Genomic DNA, 20,571 nt, shown 5'->3' on the forward strand with positions numbered 1-20,571 from the left:
ATAGCAATCTCCCATTTCAGCTGAAGTAGGCGATCAAATCTTTGCTTTGCATTCCTAAAGATGCATTGATTTAGTACAAGCCAAATAATCTTCCGGGCCGTCAACACCTAAACCAGCCATACGAACCTCCATGTATTTCCTTTATGCTTGAGGTGATTTGCAATCAAGACCTCTCGAGGGAAGTGCGGGGCATCCCAAGAAATGCCCATATCATCCCAAAGCTGATGCAACAAAATCTTTAAGAAGGGACAGTCCCAAAAGAGATGTTGAATGGTTTCCTCATGACAGAAACAAAAGGAGTATCCGTTGGCCAGGTTAGAACCACATCGTTTCAACCTACTTTTCGTTTGTATCTTCTCATGAATGATTAACCTTCCTGTTAACGAACCATGCAGAGGTAACCCACCCCATCCACCCCAAAAGATTTTTTTGTAATCCAAACAGGGGAAGGGTCGCCAATTGTTATGTAAAGAAAAGTTGCATTGCACTTTCCATCGGGGGATAGGATCCAAACAATTACATCCAGTTGTTGCGTCAAATAGACCTCCAAATCCGACGTGTGCAGTTTATTGCCAGAATACCTCTTCTGAAGGGTCTCTTCTTAAAACAATGTTTCACACATTTGTATTAGGCATGCCAACGTCCTCCACCTTGTTGAATTTTATGTGGGTAGCTTGATATAATTCGGGAAACTCATCCCAAAGGGAATGGTCACCCTGCCATTTGTCTTGCCAAAAAACTGTTCTTCAAAATTGTGGTGCTGGGAACCATGATGGGAACCAACCGTGGCCAAAATCCGAACATTGTGGTATGGTGAGTCATAACAAATCTCGGTGCTATGCTCTTCATGGTTACCCTTTAAACCATCCCAAGAATTCACCCAAGGGGGAGGGATCGAGTAAAGCCCCAAATGTCACTACCTCCATTGAACCACTCACGACCCAACATGTCCCTGTTGCACCATCCTTGACCCAACATGTATTTGTTGCTGCACTTGTTGCACTACAAGAAACCTGTGGATTAACGACAACCTAAATTTGTCGCTAATTTGACGCTAATCTGTCGCTAAATGGTTTAGTGACGGATTAGTGTCGGATTAGCGATGGATAACTTTCATCGCGAATTTTTCAACGCTAAGTAGTGACAAAACTTATCCGTCGCTAATTTACGACGGATTAGCGATGGGCATGATCCATCGCGAGTCCTTCGCTATTTTAAATTAGCGATGGATAATATCTGTTGCTAATCCGTCGTTAAATTTAAAAAATAAAAAAAATTGCTCTCTACCGGCGCATTCTCTGGCAGGGAGCAAAACTTTTTGCACATAACCGGCACGTTCCGACGTCGGGACACTCTTCCGCAGCGAGCCAATCACGGTGGGAGAAGGGACGCAGGTAGCCGCAGGCGGCCGATCGAGCGAGGGAGAACGACTCCCCTGGAAGGAGACCGACAAGCTCTGTGTCGATGGCCAGAGGACCTTCGGCGCCCGCTTCACAGAATAAACTGTTGGCGAAGGAGTGGACGCATGGGAGGGGGTAGAGGAGCAGCGTCGATTGACCGTCTGTGAGCTTTTCGGGGTCGTAGTGGAGACAGGATCCGGCGAGGGAGAGGCGGGACGGGCGGTGGAGACTGGCTAGGGGCACCGCCGGGAGGAGGAGGACGGCACGGGGGAGAGGTAGCGGGAGGAGAAGGACGGTGTGGGGGCCGACGCCAGTCACGCTCGGAGGGCCTCAGGCGAGGGAGAGGCAGGACGGGCGGTGGAGACCAGCGAGGGGCACTGCCGAGAGGAGGAGGACGGCGCGGGAGAGAGGTAGCACGAGGAGGAGGACGCTCGGAGGGCTGACGCCAGTGTCACGGCTCCGGGGCCCGCTGCGCGTCGTCAGAGGAAGGGCGGTTTAAATCAAATGGGGGGAGGAAAAAACGAAGGGAGGAAAAATTTCACGCCTCAGGTGGGACGGTTTAAATCGAAATTTATCGACGGAATTAGCGAGAGAATTTTTTCGTCGCTAATCTGTTGCTATTTAGCGACGGAAAAATTATCTCGCTAACTAGTATTTTTTTAGTGTTTTGACGCCGGAAAATTTTTGTCATTAATCCATCGCTAAGTAGCGACGGATTTAGCGAAGGAAATATTTTCGTCGCTACTTTTGCAAATATTTCGAATGTTAGCGACAAATAGTTTTTTCTCGCTAATCCGTCGCAAATTTCCATCGCTAATTAACAATTTTCCTATAGTGTCGGCGGATCAACACAAGCAGCTTCTTCTTGCCTTTCTCAATGTGGACGTGAATACCACTTCAACAAACTTTGCAGGTAATGTTTCTCATAACCCTTATGATGAACCTCGTCCATGCATCATACACACGGGTGCATCTGATCACATGATACCGTGTCTTGATCCGTCATCCATCTATAGTCCTCTTTCTAAACTCAAACCTATCAAGCTTCCGCCAAAACTTGGAAGTTACATTAGAAACCAGAATTTCACCCGAAATCCTTCTTTTAGACGTTACTTTGTGTGCCTACATTCCCGTTTAATCTTCTATGTTAGTAAGCTAACTTAATCCTTGAATTGTGCTGCCATTTTTTTTCCAAAATTCTGTGTTTTTTCAGGACCTTGCAACGAGGAAGCTAATTGGAGTGGGTAAAGTGTGTAATGGGCTATACCAGTACATTCCATCGGACCCCAACTCTCATGCATGTTATGTTGTCCAGTGTTCCACTCCTTATCTTTGGCAACTTCATCTGGGACATCTGTCCAAGGAATGCATCTCTAAGTTAGCTAAACAAGACTGAATTTTTTTCCTATCTGAACTTGTTTGTGATGTATGCCATCGTGCTAAACAAACACACTTTCCTTTTCTTGTTAGCACAGGTCATAGCACTTCACCATTTTCTTTGATACATTGTCATATATGAGGTGGATAGGCTATACAATCACACACAAGTGCACACCATTTTTTGACAATTGTGGATGATTTTTTTCATTGTACATGGGTATATCTCATGAGATATAAGTCTGAGACATATCATTTCTTAACAAAATTTTCTGCCATGGTCAAAAACCAATTTGGTACTCAAGGTCAATGTGCTTGCTCGGATAATGGCATAGAATTTTTATCTCATACGATGCAAGAATATTTTCACTGAAACGGTATTTACCACCAAAGATCTTGTGTTTCAACCCATCAACAAAATGGCAAGGTTAAGCACAAACATCATCGCCTTTTGGAGGTTTCGGAGCCATATGGTTTCCTGCCAATCTTCCAATATCATTTTGGGGCAATGTATTTTAACCGCTACTTATATCATCAATCACTTATCCACTCTCATTTTGCAAAATTAAACCCCTTATGAAATGTTTTTTTAAAACTAAATCCTAATTTGATCACATGTGTCTTTGGGTGCTTGTGCTATGTTTATAGTATAAACTCTTCCCCCACAAATTTGCTCCTAGGGCCAAACATTGTGTGTTCGTAGGATATCTGTTTGGACAACGTGGGCATGAATATGACTTGGAATCTCATGTCATATTTACCAATCAGAATGTTATTTTTCATGAGTCTCACTTTAGATTCCAAAATCAAGTTCATAATTCAAATGATCTTGATCAAATCGTCTTACCTCACCCAGATCTCGACCAACTTGTATGATAAGTAGTCAAGACATTACAGACTCAGTCGCTCAAATTATTCATGATGATGCCCCTGAAATGCATCAAAATGAAACTCACGGTGGCATATCTCATGTTAGTTCCCATTCTGAGCTTCGTTGATCCTCGTGTACCCATATTCGTTCAAATTACCTCAAAGACTATGTTTGTTCCTCAGCGTCCTCTAGGCCCATGAAAACTTTACCTTGCTGTGATCAACCCTCCTCAGGTGAAGCCTACTCCATTGAGCATTTTATATCATTAGAAAAAAAAAAATTGCTACTCTTCTTACGTTCTTGTCTGCCATTTTCTCCCAAGATAAGCCTCATAATTTTAGTGAAGTGGTCAAACTTCCACTTTGGAAAGAAGCAATGGTTGCAAAAATCATTGCATTAGAGAAAAATGGTATCCGGAATATATGTACCTTACCACCGGGTAAAAGATCCATAGGCTGCAAATGGGCTTATAAATTCAAGCATCGGGAATATATATGGGTCAGTCGAACGGTAAAAGGCTCAGCTCTTAGTTGTAGACACCTGAATTTTGGCCAAGTCATTTACTTCTAGTATTTTTGCCTTATTTCAAAGACATCCTAACTCTAATTGCTTTTTTGGCCCTCAAAATGCATCTTTAAAGTTTTTTGTCCAAAAGATCAATTAAACTAATGGATTTCATCTTTCAAACAAGCCAAAGATTAGACTAATCCGACATTCTAATCCAAAGTTATGACCAAAACAAAGTGATTTTTTTAGTAAAAAACTTATTTTTCATGTAGATCCCATTTTGAATAAGATTTTGACCTCCAAAACAATCTAATTTGGTTTTTTACTCAAAATATAGATTACTAATGTGGATGTTAGATTTTCAACGCATCTAGCCACACTTCTATCTATATAACACCCCAAAATTTTCAACTTAGAAAATATAAAATTTTAACCATTTTTTTTAAATAGAGATAGTTCCACCGATATATTTGTGTTTTAAAAAGTCAAACAATTGTGTGGGTTACAAAAATAAAATAATTGAATGGGACTGGACCCAATTCCCATTAGAACCAGATTCATTCCTTATTCACATAATGAAGGAAACCAATTTTATAACATGGTTCATAAATGAAAATACAAGTTTTGCAATAAAATTAAAATATCTCAATTGAATTGAGACACCATAGAGTTGTCCTAAGATTGCCAACACTATTAAAAAATGATGGTTATTGGTCTCGCTGCCATATCACACTCTTGCATTACTTCCCCATTCATCACCTACACCCCATAAAATGAGGTCAAAACTCTTATGAGCCGGTAAGCAAATCTGCATTCATGTGCATAATGATAAATATCAAGCATCTATCATGAATATAATAACATGTTTTCTAACAGTCATATAGATACAAATAATATAACATGTGAGCCTTAGTATTGAACATCATAACATGAAATATCAAGTAAATAAGCATCTTGAATAACATGAATATGCAATGATCAAGTTAGACAGTTAGCAGTGTTAGTAAACTTTTGTTTCCTTTGATTACACATTCGGGTATGTAGAGGTAGTTGTCATCGTGTCTGCTAGAGTATACTATGGTGTTTATTATGTCATTTGTATTTCTATTGTAGTACCTACAGACTTGATAAACACACTTAGGTGAGCGGTCCATGACTAAGAGACCTTTTGTACAAAGATAAACCAGATTGTAATCCTTACTACTGCAGTAGTTGAGGTAATGGGCAAACTTGACCTCTCAAACTTTGAGTGACTGGAGGTCCAAGGAAGCCTTTGCTCCTTAATTTAAGTACGTATGACATGTAGATCAAACCTACATGTGACATCATCACTCGGAGTTATACTGTTTCGCCTTCTCTAAGGTAGACCACATTTTGAATGAGTTACAAGGGCAGTAATATCTTTATTAGGATAGTTAGTACTCCATGCCCTCGCTTCATGAGACAAATAGGCTCAATAGCCTCAATACTCTCGTCAAGATAGTATACATGTCATGACATAGTTTTTGCCCAACCCAACTCATATGCTCTGGCGCCTTTAGCTCATATGAGCACCTTGTTAGTAAAGGCAATGACAATGATTTTTAATGTGTAGATGTATGCATGTGAAGTGAGACTTCCTCTCACAATTGCGGGTTTACAATCCACCCAAGCTCATAAGAGAGCATTATCCAGCTATGCATTTCAACATTTATTTCATATATCTGATAATGTCCATACACAAGTCCATGATGTTCACTTATGCCTCAATATTTTATGTCATAGCACAAAAGAAACATAAACTTTCATATGCATACTGGTGCATTTCTACAACATGCTATATACTTCATTCATATATAGACTTCATGGCCAAATCTTGAGGCATTTAGACAACACATTACATGAACAATTCATGTCAACAACAAGAAACATCATTATCACATGCTTTTATACATCATATGTCATTTATATAAGCTTATGCAAGTTTTTCAAAAACAGTATAACCCTTCATTTCATATGCACTTTATCATAAACATAGACATTTCATAAGCAATTTTGTCATGTGGCAATTGACATAAACATAAATATTTTATATACAATTTTGTCATATTACATTTGACACAAGCATAGACATTTCATATGCAATTTTATTATGTTGCATTTATTATAAGCATAAACATTTCATATGCAATTTTATCGTATTGCATTTGGCACAAACATAAACATTTCATATGCAATCTTGTCATATTGCATTTGGTATCATATGTAATTTGGTCATATTGCAATTGGCATGAGCATAGACATGCAATTTTATCATGTTGCATTTGGTATAAACATTTTTACATTGTACGCAAATCTCGCATTTTGACATAAACATATTTCTCATCATATATAAATCATGCATTTTGGTATAAACAAAATTCATGTACATGAGCATTCATTCACATAGTTCATTGTCCTTTGATCACATGCCTGATACGAGAATGTATCTATGCATAAACTTATTTCTACACGGTTCGCATAGGTCAGACTCAATAGTTCATGTATACATCATACGTATGCACCCATGCATCAATTCATAAGTATTTGCGTAAATCAACTTTGTTGAAATACTTGTGCATATCAAGTATGTACTCATGTATGATATATTTAGATCATTGAACACATAGGCATATCACGCATGCACTTATGTATCAGCTTGTAGACATAGGAATTACCACCTATGCACTAGGGACATTTACAGAAGAGACTGCATTCTTTTTTTTCCTAATTGTTTCATTTTTTTCTGTAGGACATGGACTGTCAGCTGGTCTACCCAACCAACATAGACCTAGTTTGGGGCAGGCCAGTCAGCTTGGCTTGAGTTTAGACCTGACTTGAACCGAGTCATAAAGTCACTCAGTTCGGCCGGTCTGACCCTGTTGGGCGCAGACTGCGCACGGCTCTGTTCAGGCTGGTTTGGTCGACCTACTCTGCTTTATCTAGGTCTGAACCATGGCCTAGTTCAGACCTATCAAGTATGAGTTTGACTCAAACCTGATCTGAATCATGGGCATGGTTCAGGCCGGTCTGCCCAGAAAGAGTTAAATACTTTGTTGCATATATAAATATATGCCTTTTTTTTTCAAAATCATTTTCACGTGTGACTACAACATATATATTTGATTTTCTTTCTATTGTTTAACATTGAATATCATACATATATTTAAAGAGTTAGGTGATATAATGAATTTTGAAAGGAATGTCAAGTCGTAAGAAAGTTTGAATAAGCCATGTTCTACATATGGCTATGTTTTGAAAAATGAATCACTCTTTTAACTTTTAACTTTTAACTTTTAACCATAAGTGAGTTTCAAAAATACTTCCTATGGGTGAGTCAAGTTCTTAACCATGTTTCTAAAATCACTTCTCTTTTCTCAAAAGTACAATCTTAGATCTAATTCACATTCTTGATCATGAATGAGTCACATAATGGTAAGCATGTGAGGGATTCACATTTTTATCTATGAATGAGTTATGAAATGCTATCATAAGTGGGAATCTCATCTCAAACTACAATTGTGCTAGAAGAAACAATATGATTCATGAAAATACAAGAACAAATATGTCAAAATGATAATTCAACCAAAACAACATATGAATCATATTTCTTAGCATGAAACATAGGTCGAAATAATAAAGCACCATTAGTATTGGTGAACATTATTTTTTTACCATGGGTTTATGTCAAAAACATATATATCAAAAGAGAAATAATATAGATGAAGAATCATGTTTTATCCATGAAGAATCCTTGTTCATACCCAAATGCACTACAAAAATGCCTGTTTGTACGGTTGGGAAGGGATATGAGCTTAAACAAAAATCAAAATGCAAAGAATTAAGATTAACTTACCTTTTTTTTAAGTGATGCTTGCTCTTCACCTATAACATGTGTATAATACAGTCCCTCTAAGGTATCCTACACTACGCTAGTGAAAAAAAGAAAACTCAAAAATGTTGGGAAAGAGAGAGAGAGGAGAGAGAAAAAACTCTAGAATGCCTATCTTCTACTTTTTAAGAGGTATTTATAGGCAAAAATTCATGAGTAAATGAGATGTGTGGTTTTTCTTACAAGGAAGATGAATGGTTGAGATGGGTCTAACCCTCTTCTCAAAAAAATTCTCAAGATTGACCTTTGACTTCTTCTAGTCATGTGAAGACTTTTACAAATTTGGTAAGCTATAAAAAGCTATTATTTCTAGTCATTTCCATATTGGTTTTTCCTAGGAATTATAGAAATCCTCCATTGCGATTTGTATAGAATCTCACGGGCTCTCATTCTATACATTTATCAAGGTAGGGACTATACTCCCCCCCCCATTGGTTTCATTCAACTAATTTTAATTACTATTTACCTTTTAGGTAGATTTTATTATTTGCAAGTTTTTATTTTTCTTGATATTACTTTTAGGAACTCCAAATTATAAAATTTTCATATTGGTTCTTAGATTACTTATAGAACTCTAAATTATTTTTTTTTTTACTTTGGATCTTTTTGTTGGATCGGGTCCAAATCCAAGCTAGATTCAAACTCTACAAGAATATCCATTCGTTTTGAATATTTAATAACTTTTTCCTTATTTTAAATTCATAATTTAATGAATAATTCAAGTATAATTATTCACTTAATATTAATTTAGGCATAATTTATAATTAACTTTTGATTAATTACCCAATAAATGTTTGCACGTACAAACGAATGTAGCAAATCTTATCCATATATATGGGTTAATATTGGCTACTAATTAAGGTACAAAACTAATGAGTAGAAATCGCTCTTTTCTTTAAAAAATTTCAATTTTTTATTGATCAAATGTTACAGATGTGATCTACATGGTTTGTTTTAGTAAGAAACTTGGTTTGAATCATGTGATTATGACAAGTAAATAGGTTTTTAAAGGGGTCCAAAAATCAACGAACTATAATGTGCCAACATTTTATAACTCAAAAGATCACATTTTTATATCAGAAAAGAACAATTCAAGGCTTGATAGTTAGCAAACAAACCATGTTGAACACATCTATGAGGTATGATTGAGTCAATACAACTTGCACCTATGATTTCCAGCTCATTAGTTTGGTACTTTCATTAGTAGCTAATATATATATATATATATATATGTATGATTATTATGGTTTCAAAATATCCAGCCACAGAAGAACCAAGAATGAGGAGCTCTCCCCCTTTTTGCTCCAACCTCTTTGGTTTTGTCTTAGAAATGCTAGTTTTAAGAATGAGTAATTGCCCTTTTCCGACCCTTATTACCCAATTAGATAACATGATATTGGTCTGTGACCCCATGGATGCCAATATGGCGTGTATATATTGTAAGTCTCTTGGAATTGACTTTGGATTGCCTGATTTTGACACAAATAGTTTTTATATAGTTTAAAATTAATGGTTTAAGATTTTCATAAATATTTAAGGCTTAAAAAATCAAGTTTTATATTAAAAAAACATGATTCAAATATCATTTCCTAGCAAATTGACCATCCAAAACACATTGGCAAGGCCATATTTGTGAAAAACAACTTAAAAACACCCATTTGACACTTTCTCTCTCTCTCTCTCTCTCTCTATATATATATATATATATATATATATATATATATAGTCACTAAAATGTGAGAAATACCATGTGAACTGGGCATTTCGAACACTTTTGTTGCAAATCCAACTATGTATATGTTTTTGTCATGGTGAATTTGCTACACACTGTTGAATTGTGTATTTTTTATTAAAAAATAAAACTTTTAAATGCTTGAATATTTATAAAGATTACAAGTCAATGATTTTAATGCCTTAAAAAGACTTATTTAATGACTCAATATATCTAATATTCTAATGACTATACATATACACACACATGAAAGTGAGTAACGTCAAACCCCCTTTCGTCATATGAAAATCAGATGCGCCTAAGTGTCTCCAAGTGTATTGTCTAAATACATTTAGTGGTGGTCTTTGACCATCGCTAAAGATGCTGGTAGAAAAATAGTCTTTAGCGGCATCAGTGACCTCCACTAAAGACCTTGTGAGCACAAACAACATCTGACGTATGTCGAATGCGATGGGTGTTACCCATCTCTCTCTTCTTTCTCTCTCTCTCTATAGATAGATAGATAGATAGGGAGAGAGAACTGAATATATTAGGTCTCAATTCTTATTATGCCCCATAGTTTTAAAGTGTTTTATGATAGATTTGAATTGTTATATGTGGTTAGCATGTTCAATTTAGTGGGAATCGACTCTTGAATCATATTTTTATGATGAAAAAACATGTTTTTATGAGCCAGAAATAACAGGTACCTTCATAGCCACTGATTTTGGATAAGGGAAAAGACCTATATACAAGTCAGATTCTAGTGATTTAAAAGTCAGTTCCCAATAAAAAAAACCTATAGATCACATATATGGTGTTAGATATGAAAAAAAATGCCAAAAACAATAATTTTTGAGAGGGCAAAATGGGGCAGAACCAAAAGGTGGGAAGAAGAAGCATAATACTCATATATATAGTAATGAGTTCCTTGCGCCCCAGTTTTTGTTAGGTTTCCTTAGGCCCCTTTAAAAATTATGGTTTTAAGTATTTTTTCTCATGACTAACACTGTAGATGTGATCTATACGTTTTGTTTAGTGCAGACCAACTTTTGGATCATCAGAATCTACCTCGTATATAGGTTTTTCGGTGATCTAAAAACAATAACTATAAAGGTACCCATTTTTCTGACTTTTGGAAAAACATGATCCAAGAGTTGATTTCCACTAAATCGAGCATGCAAACACATCTAACAGTTCAAATCTGTCATAAAACACTTACCGATGTGGCAGAAGGAGAAATTGTTTCTCACGTCTAACACTATAGATGTTACGACAATGAAGTCGTACATGATACTTCAAGTACAAGGTTTTGATGATGAACAAGTAAATCAACTGCATTTCAGCTAAGGCAATGAAGAAAGATGACAAAAATTGAAGAATTCGATGAAGAATCTTTGAAGACTAGTGTGCAAATGTTAAATTCATTAAAAGTCTTAGATTCTTGTAAGAGCCTTACTTAGAGTGCATATTTCGGTTGCATTTCAGCTAAAAAGTCTTTATAAAAACTTTTCTAAAAGAACCTTTCATGAAAATCTTATTAGAAAACTCTTTTCTTAAATTTTCGTGTTTATTAGTCGACCAATCGACTCACCAGTCGACTAATCCTTTCGCGCCAAATTTTCTAAGCAAAATGTCATTTTTATCAAATTAGTCGACCGAAGGTTTTATTAGTTGACCGGACAGAATGTCTGTTTTCTGAAAATTTTAGTAGCAGTCGACTAATGACTTTATCAGTCAACTGGACAGAACATGTGTTTTCTGGAAATTTAGCAGCAGTCGACTAATGCTTTTATCAGTCGACCGGACAGAACTTGTGTTTTTTAGAAAATTCTAGCATCAGTCGACTGAAAGGTTTTTCAGTCTACTGATGATATTATCAGTCGACTAACTTTTCTCTAGTCGACTAAATTTCAAAAGTTCAGATTTTCAAACGGCTCGATAAACAGATCAGTCGACCGACGATAACTGTCAGTCTACTAATAACTAATTATTAGTCGACTAACTACTGTTCTAGTCGACTAATTTTATTGTTTTTCCTGAAACTTTGAAAAGGCATGTCTTTTCAATTTTCAAACATTTTGATCGTTCAAAATAGACTGTTTTCACACCCTTTTATACCCTCAACGTATGAAAACTTTCAACTATAAATATGAGTGCATTTTACACTCAAAAGTACTACAATTCAATCAATTTGAATCAATTACTCTTTGCTTTTCACTCATATTCATTTTCTCACTCACGTGATATTTTTCACTCAAATTCCTTTGAGAGATAGTGAATTTGTGAGTAGAGTATTTCAACAACCTCAAAAGCCAATTGCATTTTATTTGCATTCATACTCTTTGCTTTTCACTCATATTCATTTTCTCACTCACGTGATATTTTTCACTCAAATTCCTTTAAGAGATAGTGAATTCGTGAGTAGAGTATTTCAACAACCTCAAAAGCCAATTGCATCTTATTTGCAGTCATAAGAAGGGCTCATATGTTGTATTGTAAATTGTTACTTGTTTCAATTTTCTGTAAAAAGAAGGACTCCTTGGTTTAAAGGAGTTGTTTGCTTTCAGTAGGTGTGTTACTGAAAGTGGGACCGGATTTGATCTGTATGATCTTGTAGTTACACAAGGTTGATAGTGAAAATCTCAAGCGGGTTTTGCTTGGAGACTGGATGTAGGTCAGGAAAGACCGAACCAGGATAAATTCTTGTGTTATTTGTGTGATTGCTTTGCGAATTGCAAAATCCTTCAAAATTCCGCATACGATATTTAAAAGCACTATTCACCCCCCCCCCCCCCCCCCCCTCTAGTGCTCGTTGCCTCGATCCTACTGCACTTTCAATAGATGTGATCTATAGGTTTTGTTTAGTGGGAACCAACTTTTGGATAACTGAAATTTGACCTATATACAGTTTTTTTTTTTATGATCCAAAATTAATGGCTATGAAGGTACTAGTTTTCTTGACTAAGAAAAACATGTTTTTTCATCAAAAAACATGATCCAAGAGTTAATTCCTACTAAATCAAGCATGCTAAATACATCTAATGGTTCATATCTATCATAAAACACTTAAAACCTATAGTGGAGAACAAGAAATTAGGCCTAATATGTTCAGTTCTCATATATATATAAGAAAAGTGGTAGTTGCCTAACACTTTTTGAGCATACCCCTACTACTAGTGAAAAGGGGTTTTAAAGTTTTTTTTGCAATTTTGGCCCTCCAAATGTGTTCTGTATAGTCTGATTTGTTACAAAATGATATTTCAATCATATTTTTTCAATAAAAAATGATTTTTAAGCATTGAATATTTTGAAAATTGTAAACCATTGATTTTTAAATCTTATAAAATCCTAACTAGGTGTCGCAATGGGATGGTCCAATAGTATATTCCTATAAAATCAAGCATATTGATCTCATTTGTATGGCTAGATTTTAGAAAAATAAAAAACCGTTCCAAAGTCCAGTAGGCTTGGAGTGAGCTGAAAAAGTGTTAGGCAGCTACCATATGCTATATATAAGTAATAGTAGCTGCTTGGCCGCTTTTGAGCCTGACCCAAAGCGGATGAACCTTGATCATCCATCGTGTTTGCATGATGGACACTCAGCGCAGTGTTGTGAGAGGCGTACGCCTCAGTACCTGAAGCGTACGCCTCAGAGGCGAGGCGCACGCTCAAGGTACTGAGGCGTTGCTGTGATGCACCCCTCATCAACCTCCGACCAGTTGTGACCACCGACCACCGGAGTTGCTGTGCTGCAGCTGCTGCTCAGTCTTCTTCGACCACCGGACGACCGGCATATCCATCGCTTCCGTACCAGCTGGGCGGTGGTCCTTCTCTTACTGCCTCCCCTCCCACCGCTTCACTTTCATTCCAGTTGTGAGAGGCGTACGCCTCAGTACCTGAGGCGTATGCCTCAGAGGCGAAGCGCAGGCTCAACGCCTCGCTTCGCCTCATCGCATTTAACAACCTTGACTCAGCGTGCACCCATGTTAAAAATGGCCTTTAGCACTAAAGGTCTCAGCGAAAACTTGATGTTTAGGTGATCCAAAAGTGCTACTAAAGGTCTTGGTGGAAATGTGACATTCAGCTTTAGCGGCACTTTAGAAGTGCGCTAAAGGGTGGTTTTTAGCACAGGGGCGTGCTTAGCATTCATCTTGTGCATGCATGATGGACGCGTAGTGTGCATCCATTTCGGTGAGCAACAACCACTCACTATATATATAACAGTACACCGATATGTACCTACCATTGCTTACAGGGCTTTTGAAAGGGTTTTTTCCACATTTTCTCAAATTAAACCATGCTTGTTCTCCACATGTTTGATTTTATGAGGTTTGAAAATTGATGGTGTAAATTTCTTATAAATATCATAATTAAGGCTTAAAAAATCATATATTTTTTTATCAAAAAAATACTATCCAAGTATCATTTCTAAACAGATCAGCCATGTTGAATGCATTTGTGCAGTCAAATTTGAAAAAAAAAAACTTGAAAACCCTTGTGGTAGGCTGCCATAGGTACTTAGGGCTATAGACAACTATTTTTTTCTCATATATATATATATATATATGTATATATATATATATATATATATATATATAGTGTGAGTGTTAGCTGCTTAATGCTTTTATGCTTAACAAAAATGCATGTGCGTGATGGATGCTCAGTGTGCTTTGTTTTAAAAATAGCTTTTAGTGATGCCCAGTCTTTGCACCCCTGATCCCATGTGATTAGCGGTGTATTTTTTTTTCATTTTGATGATACTTAGCGGCAGTCGCGCTCTTGACTGCCGCCAAAGATCAGAGCTGAAACTAGGTCTTTAGCTATGGTCCAAAACTGTGTTAAATCTTTTTTTTTTTTGATGTGCAGTGCTCAGCCACACGTCCGATCTCGTTCGACCCTTCACCTAGGGATGGCAGTCGACTGGGAGACAATGGGGCTCCGCCCCACCTCACCCCATTTGGACCGAGGATGAAGGGCATGAAACAGGGATGGAGGTGGGGATGGACTTATGCTTTTCCCCGTCCCCATCCAAATCCCCGCCCGTCCCCAATCCTTTAAGGGATGACTATAGACTAAGGGGAAACGAAGCCCCACCCCTATTTGGACGGGTGATGGAGGACATGAAACGGGGATGGAGACCTTGTCCCCCGCCCTGGTCCCCTGCCATCCCTACCTTAAGATCATATCGACTTTTGAGAATATTTTATTTCGATAAAGGAGAGATTATGAAAACATCGCTGATATTTGTGACGTAGCTTAAAAGGATCCTGTTTTATATCCGTATCTCCATTAACAATAGTAGCGGTCTGGATCAAAAGTCGAACCAAACCCGATTCATTTCGTCCATATTCCTAATCAAAATGGCGAGCGAACTTTCCCGCTTTCTTTTTTGCTGCTTCCCCCGCATTCCAGTTCTCTCTCTCTCTCTCTCTCTCTGCAGAGGAGGGGAAATTCTCAGAAAATGGTAAATCTCGCTAATCTCCGTTTCGTTATTCCTAATTTCTTCTATTTGTTTATTTATTTATTCATCCGTTCTTGGTTATTATCTTTCTAACGTGTTGCTTCGGGGAAGAAATTAAATTGTATAATGTCGGAAAGGGAATTTCCCCGTCTTAGCGAATTTGGGGTTTAAGGGTTTTGAGCAAATCGTTGGGGAGAATAAGGAAACAAGTTCTTGTTTGTCTTAATTCCTTTGCCATCATCCGCAAATCTTTCTTCTTTTCCGGTGCGCTTTCTTTCCAATCACGTTTTCTGGTCTCGTGAATCGACGAACACAGTGTTCTGCTTCTGTTTCTAAAACTAGGGCTCTCGAAACCTCTATCAATTTCTTCTTCATTACCTGTCGAGTTTCCTTTCTCACCCATAACCGTTAATCGGAAGAATCCATTTCGCAGATTGCATTTGTTAATGATGATTATTGTCTAGTTATAAATTTGGTTTTTCTTTTTTAGTCGAAGAAGCGAGGCCTATCGTTGGAAGAGAAACGCGAGCAGATCCTTCAGATCTTCTATGAGTCGCAGGACTTCTTCCTGGTAAGCTGAGAAGCGTCCATCAAATACGTGGATTCAGAATTCGTTTTTGTTCTATTTTTGGGTATTTTTGTTTCAATGGATTATTTCTTGTGAACTGAACGGTATTCATGTTCGTTCGTTCCGCTCGTAATTGTGTGACAGTAGAGAGTTGATGCTCAGCAGATTCTGTTCTTTATCTTTATTTTCTTCGTTTGATTGTATTTGTTTTTATATGTTTTTCTCTATATGCATATCCCTTATCAAGATAACGAGATTAATGTATCTTAGGTAGGATTGAATAGAGGAACTCCCGAGCATTTGGTGATCTCAGATGTTTCCATTTCAACGGAACGGGTGACTCATTATTTGGATGAATCATTTCTTTGGGCAGAAGAAGATTATGTAAAGACTTACACTAAATCTCACTTATCAGATTCCATTGTGGAAGAATCGCCCACAATGGAATCTATGATATATCTGATCCATCCATAATATCTGCTAAACTTTCACCGAGGATCATTTCTGGGATATCCTGTTATCAAAATGCCATTGTATGAGATTTATCTATTGAATGGATGATGTCTGAAGTTCATAAATTCGATCTGAAGGCACCACACTTGTGTTTGAAAATCATATGGCTATTCAGCACACCCCAAAGCTGATAGCAGTTGATACCGTTTGATATTTGTTGTACCCGATTTATTGAATGCTCTGCTTTGTGTCAGGAGCCATAACTTAGAGTGCGCTAACTTACTGGACTTTTTTGTGCAATGTAAATGGCCTCAAACAGCATAACAGATTCTATTGAAACACACCATGATGTTATTGTTAAAATGAGATTATTTGTGCTTAAGATTCTCACCTTTAAATGTGTGATAGTTTTCACAGGCTTGGATGTGCAAAAGTTTGTCATTTCTGTGATTATGGTACTAAAAATTCACACTCGTTTGCAACATGGTGACCTAACACATGGATTTGGTGTCATTGGTATGACATGGGGGTCTTCAGGGGGAAGAAAGGCCACACCACGGGTGTGGCCAATTTGGGAACACTGAAACAGAAAAAGAATATACAAAATTTTAAAACATGTGACCACATTTTGCTGTCATGATTCACATGTGAAGCCCAAGGTGGTTTTCTAATCTTCTAGGAGAAAATGTAAATTTTTTTCTGTATTCATGTATTGTCATAAGGATACACATCTAACTGCGTTTGAAAATGCAATTTTAGATCCATTGTCATAACTGCTGTTTCCAGCACGTGTAAGCTTCCAACCAATGAAAAACTAGGAGTGTCTGTATAGTGTATCTCTGGTTTGCATGCCTAAATAGGCCGGTCTTTTCAGAAAGCTTCTGTGCCACATGAATAGTGTTAATATTTCTTATGAAGTTTTAGTTAGTAAGGGAGAACAAGAATAAAAGTTCACCCCTCACAGGTTATTCTTGGAGTGGCAAGTGATCTGTTAAATCTCTGGGAACTAAGGAGGGAGACAGTAGGAACTTTGTGATGAGCAAGGTGACGAACATATGAAAACCTCAAAAATAGTGCGAGACTTTGATCTTTTCTCATTTAATGAAAATAATGCAATGCAAGAATGATCTTTTCAATATCTAGCTACTTGTCACTACGGACTGAGACAAAAAATAAAATAAAAAACCTTTAGAAAGGTGTTAATTTTAGTTTATGAATGATTAGCTTGGAGGCACAGAAAAAATATGAAGGCAGAGGAGCCATATGCAGGAGTCCTGGTTCCCAGTTCTTCTGGCTAAAAAAGATGAAAAAGGAAAGCGAGTATTCTTTTCTTTGTCCTTTCCTTTCCTTTCATTGGCAAGGACAAAGGAATAAGGAGAAAGACTTCTATGTGAATCTTCCTTTTTATGTTAGTTTAAGACTTTTGCTCCCCTTTTGTTGTCTCCTACTTATGGTTTTGCCTTAATGTCTCTCAAACTATAATAATTGGTTGATGGTTCCTACTTATGGTAGATGTAGATGTTCTCTGAGGTACAACAGTATGTTTAGCACGAGAAAAGGTCCTTTTCTTTTTTCTAATATGTACTTTTTCCAACATAAAGTCTTGTTATCGAAAATTTAGTAAAGTTCACATGTAATCTGACTCTTAAGTAGCATAATTATTGCTACTGTATTTATTACTAAATTTGTAGATTCCTTTTGAGTTCAACTATGCCACAACTTTTGGCACATTTAGATGAAATTGCACTTTATATATGATGCCACACTTTAATTGTAAATCTTAACCTTCATTTCTTGTGTGTTCAGCTCAAAGATCTCGAGAAGCTGGGCCCTAGAAAAGGTGTTGTTAGCCAGACTGTGAAAGATGTTCTCCAGAGTTTAGTGGATGATGACCTTGTATTAAAGGACAAGATAGGAAGTTCTGTGAGTATTCTGTTTCATGATCAATACTTAGGTACCATCTTCAACATTTTACTGCCTAATCTCAGTGCAAGATGGTTCTTCCCAGGAAATGAGAACATGAACATGATCTGAGATTCAAGTAAATCAAACCCAAAAAACTGAGCACTGAGTTGGATATTGGCTGTAACTTGGGTCTTGGTTTAAACTGGAAAAGACTTGTTCAATCTGAAATGGAGTTGGTGCATACAGACCTAAACCAAGTTAGTCATGTTTACTGTATCACATTTTTAAGCCCTTAACGACTTGGTAAAAGTGTGTGCCAGCTTGGTCTAATTTGCCATTTTTTTTGACAAAATATACTTTTTATGCTAGTGATTTTTTATCCTTTTGGTCCTCCACCTTAGTCTGCTTAACATCTTGCAGGTCTACTTCTGGAGCCTCCCTAGTACTGCTGGAAACCAGGCAATTGAACTCTCATAACTGGTTGATTTTTCCTTTTCTCTTTCTTTGTGTTTATGGCTGCTCAGGTATGTCATTATGATTCCCCTATTATGTCATGCCAATCTCTTGGTTTTGTTGTTAATATTTGCTTTCAACAGCTAAGGAATTCACGATATAAGCTGGAAGCTGATATCAAAGCCAGTAAGAAATATATTGCTGAGCTTGTTCAACGGAGCGACAGCCTAAAGAAAGGCAGGGAGGATTCTGTAGGTGCCAAGTTTGAAAATTGCAAATCTACACAATGGTAATTTTTTGTTTGACATTTAATTTTAGTACTTGCTCCAGGATGAACGGAACATGGCTCTTGAGGACCTGAAGAATGTTGAACAGCAATATAATGCACTTAAGGTGATTGAATATCTTTGGTTCCTGCTTTTACCTGAAAAATGGAAACCCAATAGTTGGGTCATATTAATGTTGATAACAAATGCTTCATTCTCAAAAAAAAATTGTTGATAACAAATGCTACTTCCAATTGTCACCATCTGTTTCTTAACTAAGTACTTTTTCTAGGATGAAATGGAGCTTTATGCTGATAATGACCCTGCCACCGTTGATGCAATGAGTAAGAAAAACTGTCCCTATAATCTAATTTTGAGTTTTCACGTAATTGATGTACATAGAATTGTTACTGATTTTCTTTCTTTGGATGCACTTTGTAGTTTAATTTAGCACTTCATTAGTCTGTATTTTTCTGGTTTGTGTACACATTTCGAAGTGCTCTCTCTCTCTCTCTCTCTTGGTGCTTCTTTTTTTTGTTCATGCATATTGCACAAGGATAGGTCCCACTGTGAACCCTGTTCAAGAACTCAGACATATACATGTATAAACCCACTGCGAATCCTGTTCAAGAACGTAGACATATATATGTAATGAAGAGAGGCGGAAGCACCAATAGAACAAAAGCACTCTTTAAGAGTGACCACAAGAGCCAAGAACACAAACACTAAAAGTGTACACACAAAACTCACAAAAGTAGAAAATGACTTAAAGTCATAAGTTGAATATTATTGAAGGAGGGTGAAAACCCAATACAATTACAAGTGAGAGCCTCCTCTATTTATAGAGGAGGAGAGCTAAAGAGGAGACCATAAAGGGGGCTCCCTTCTAGTCGTTAGGAGCCCCAACGGCCATAAATATGATCGTTGGGGCCCCAACGATTAGATGGGTGGGGCCCCTTATGATCCTTCAAAAAGAAAAACAAGAAATAAAAAAAGGAAAAGAAAAAAAGGAAAAAGAAATACAAAAGGGAAAAAATACATGGTAATTTACCAAAACACCCCTATCGGGTTTTTGGTTGTACAGAAAAAGAAAATAAATTATGTATATATACATATATGTATATATATACTTATATATATACGAATGTATATATATATATAAGTATATGTATATATATATTAATATATACATAATTTAACAATATATATATATATAAACCCACTGCGAACCCTATTCAAGAACAAAAAAACACAGACATATATATATATATATATATATATATATATATATATCCACTGACTGTAATCAGGTTTAGGTATAATTGACAACATAAATCTTTGTTCAGAAATACAAGATCCAACAATAATTAAATCTAAACAAGAGAACAAGCAATAAAATTTTAAGGCTTGACGTTACCTGTTAGAGTACCCATTCAGACCAGACTTAGACAGATTAAAAGAATAACAACAAATTTCTAACAGCAGTAAAAAATTATGCTAAAGTTTCAGTAGACAAAAAAAAACGGACAGCACAAAGGAATCCTTATGACACAAGGCAAATAGTTTTCCTTCTCTCAAACAGAAAGGAGAATCAGTTTTAACTTAACTTGGTTTGATATATCACAATCCATCTAACCTGAACTCGATTCAAGGAAACCAAACGCAGATGCAGAAAGATCGGCCAAA

The 20,571-nt window shown here is 36.8% G+C and overlaps 1 protein-coding gene across 1 annotated transcript in view; it reads left to right on the forward strand.

Annotated features, from left to right (window-relative positions):
- The window catches only part of ATMND1 (Mnd1 family protein), a 42,518-nt gene that overhangs the window by 8,673 nt on the left and 13,274 nt on the right, over positions 1-20,571 (forward strand). Inside the window, exons 2-7 of the mRNA XM_089990457.1 lie at positions 15,731-15,811; positions 18,068-18,184; positions 18,587-18,625; positions 18,763-18,870; positions 18,950-19,012; positions 19,178-19,229. Coding sequence (XP_089846583.1) covers positions 15,731-15,811; positions 18,068-18,184; positions 18,587-18,625; positions 18,763-18,870; positions 18,950-19,012; positions 19,178-19,229 — 460 coding nt within the window. The remainder of the gene's footprint in view (positions 1-15,730; positions 15,812-18,067; positions 18,185-18,586; positions 18,626-18,762; positions 18,871-18,949; positions 19,013-19,177; positions 19,230-20,571) is intronic.

Source organism: Nuphar pumila, chromosome 15 (assembly GCF_984573655.1).
Source record: "Nuphar pumila chromosome 15, dmNupPumi1.hap1.1, whole genome shotgun sequence".
NCBI classification, from domain to species: Eukaryota; Viridiplantae; Streptophyta; class Magnoliopsida; order Nymphaeales; family Nymphaeaceae; genus Nuphar; species Nuphar pumila.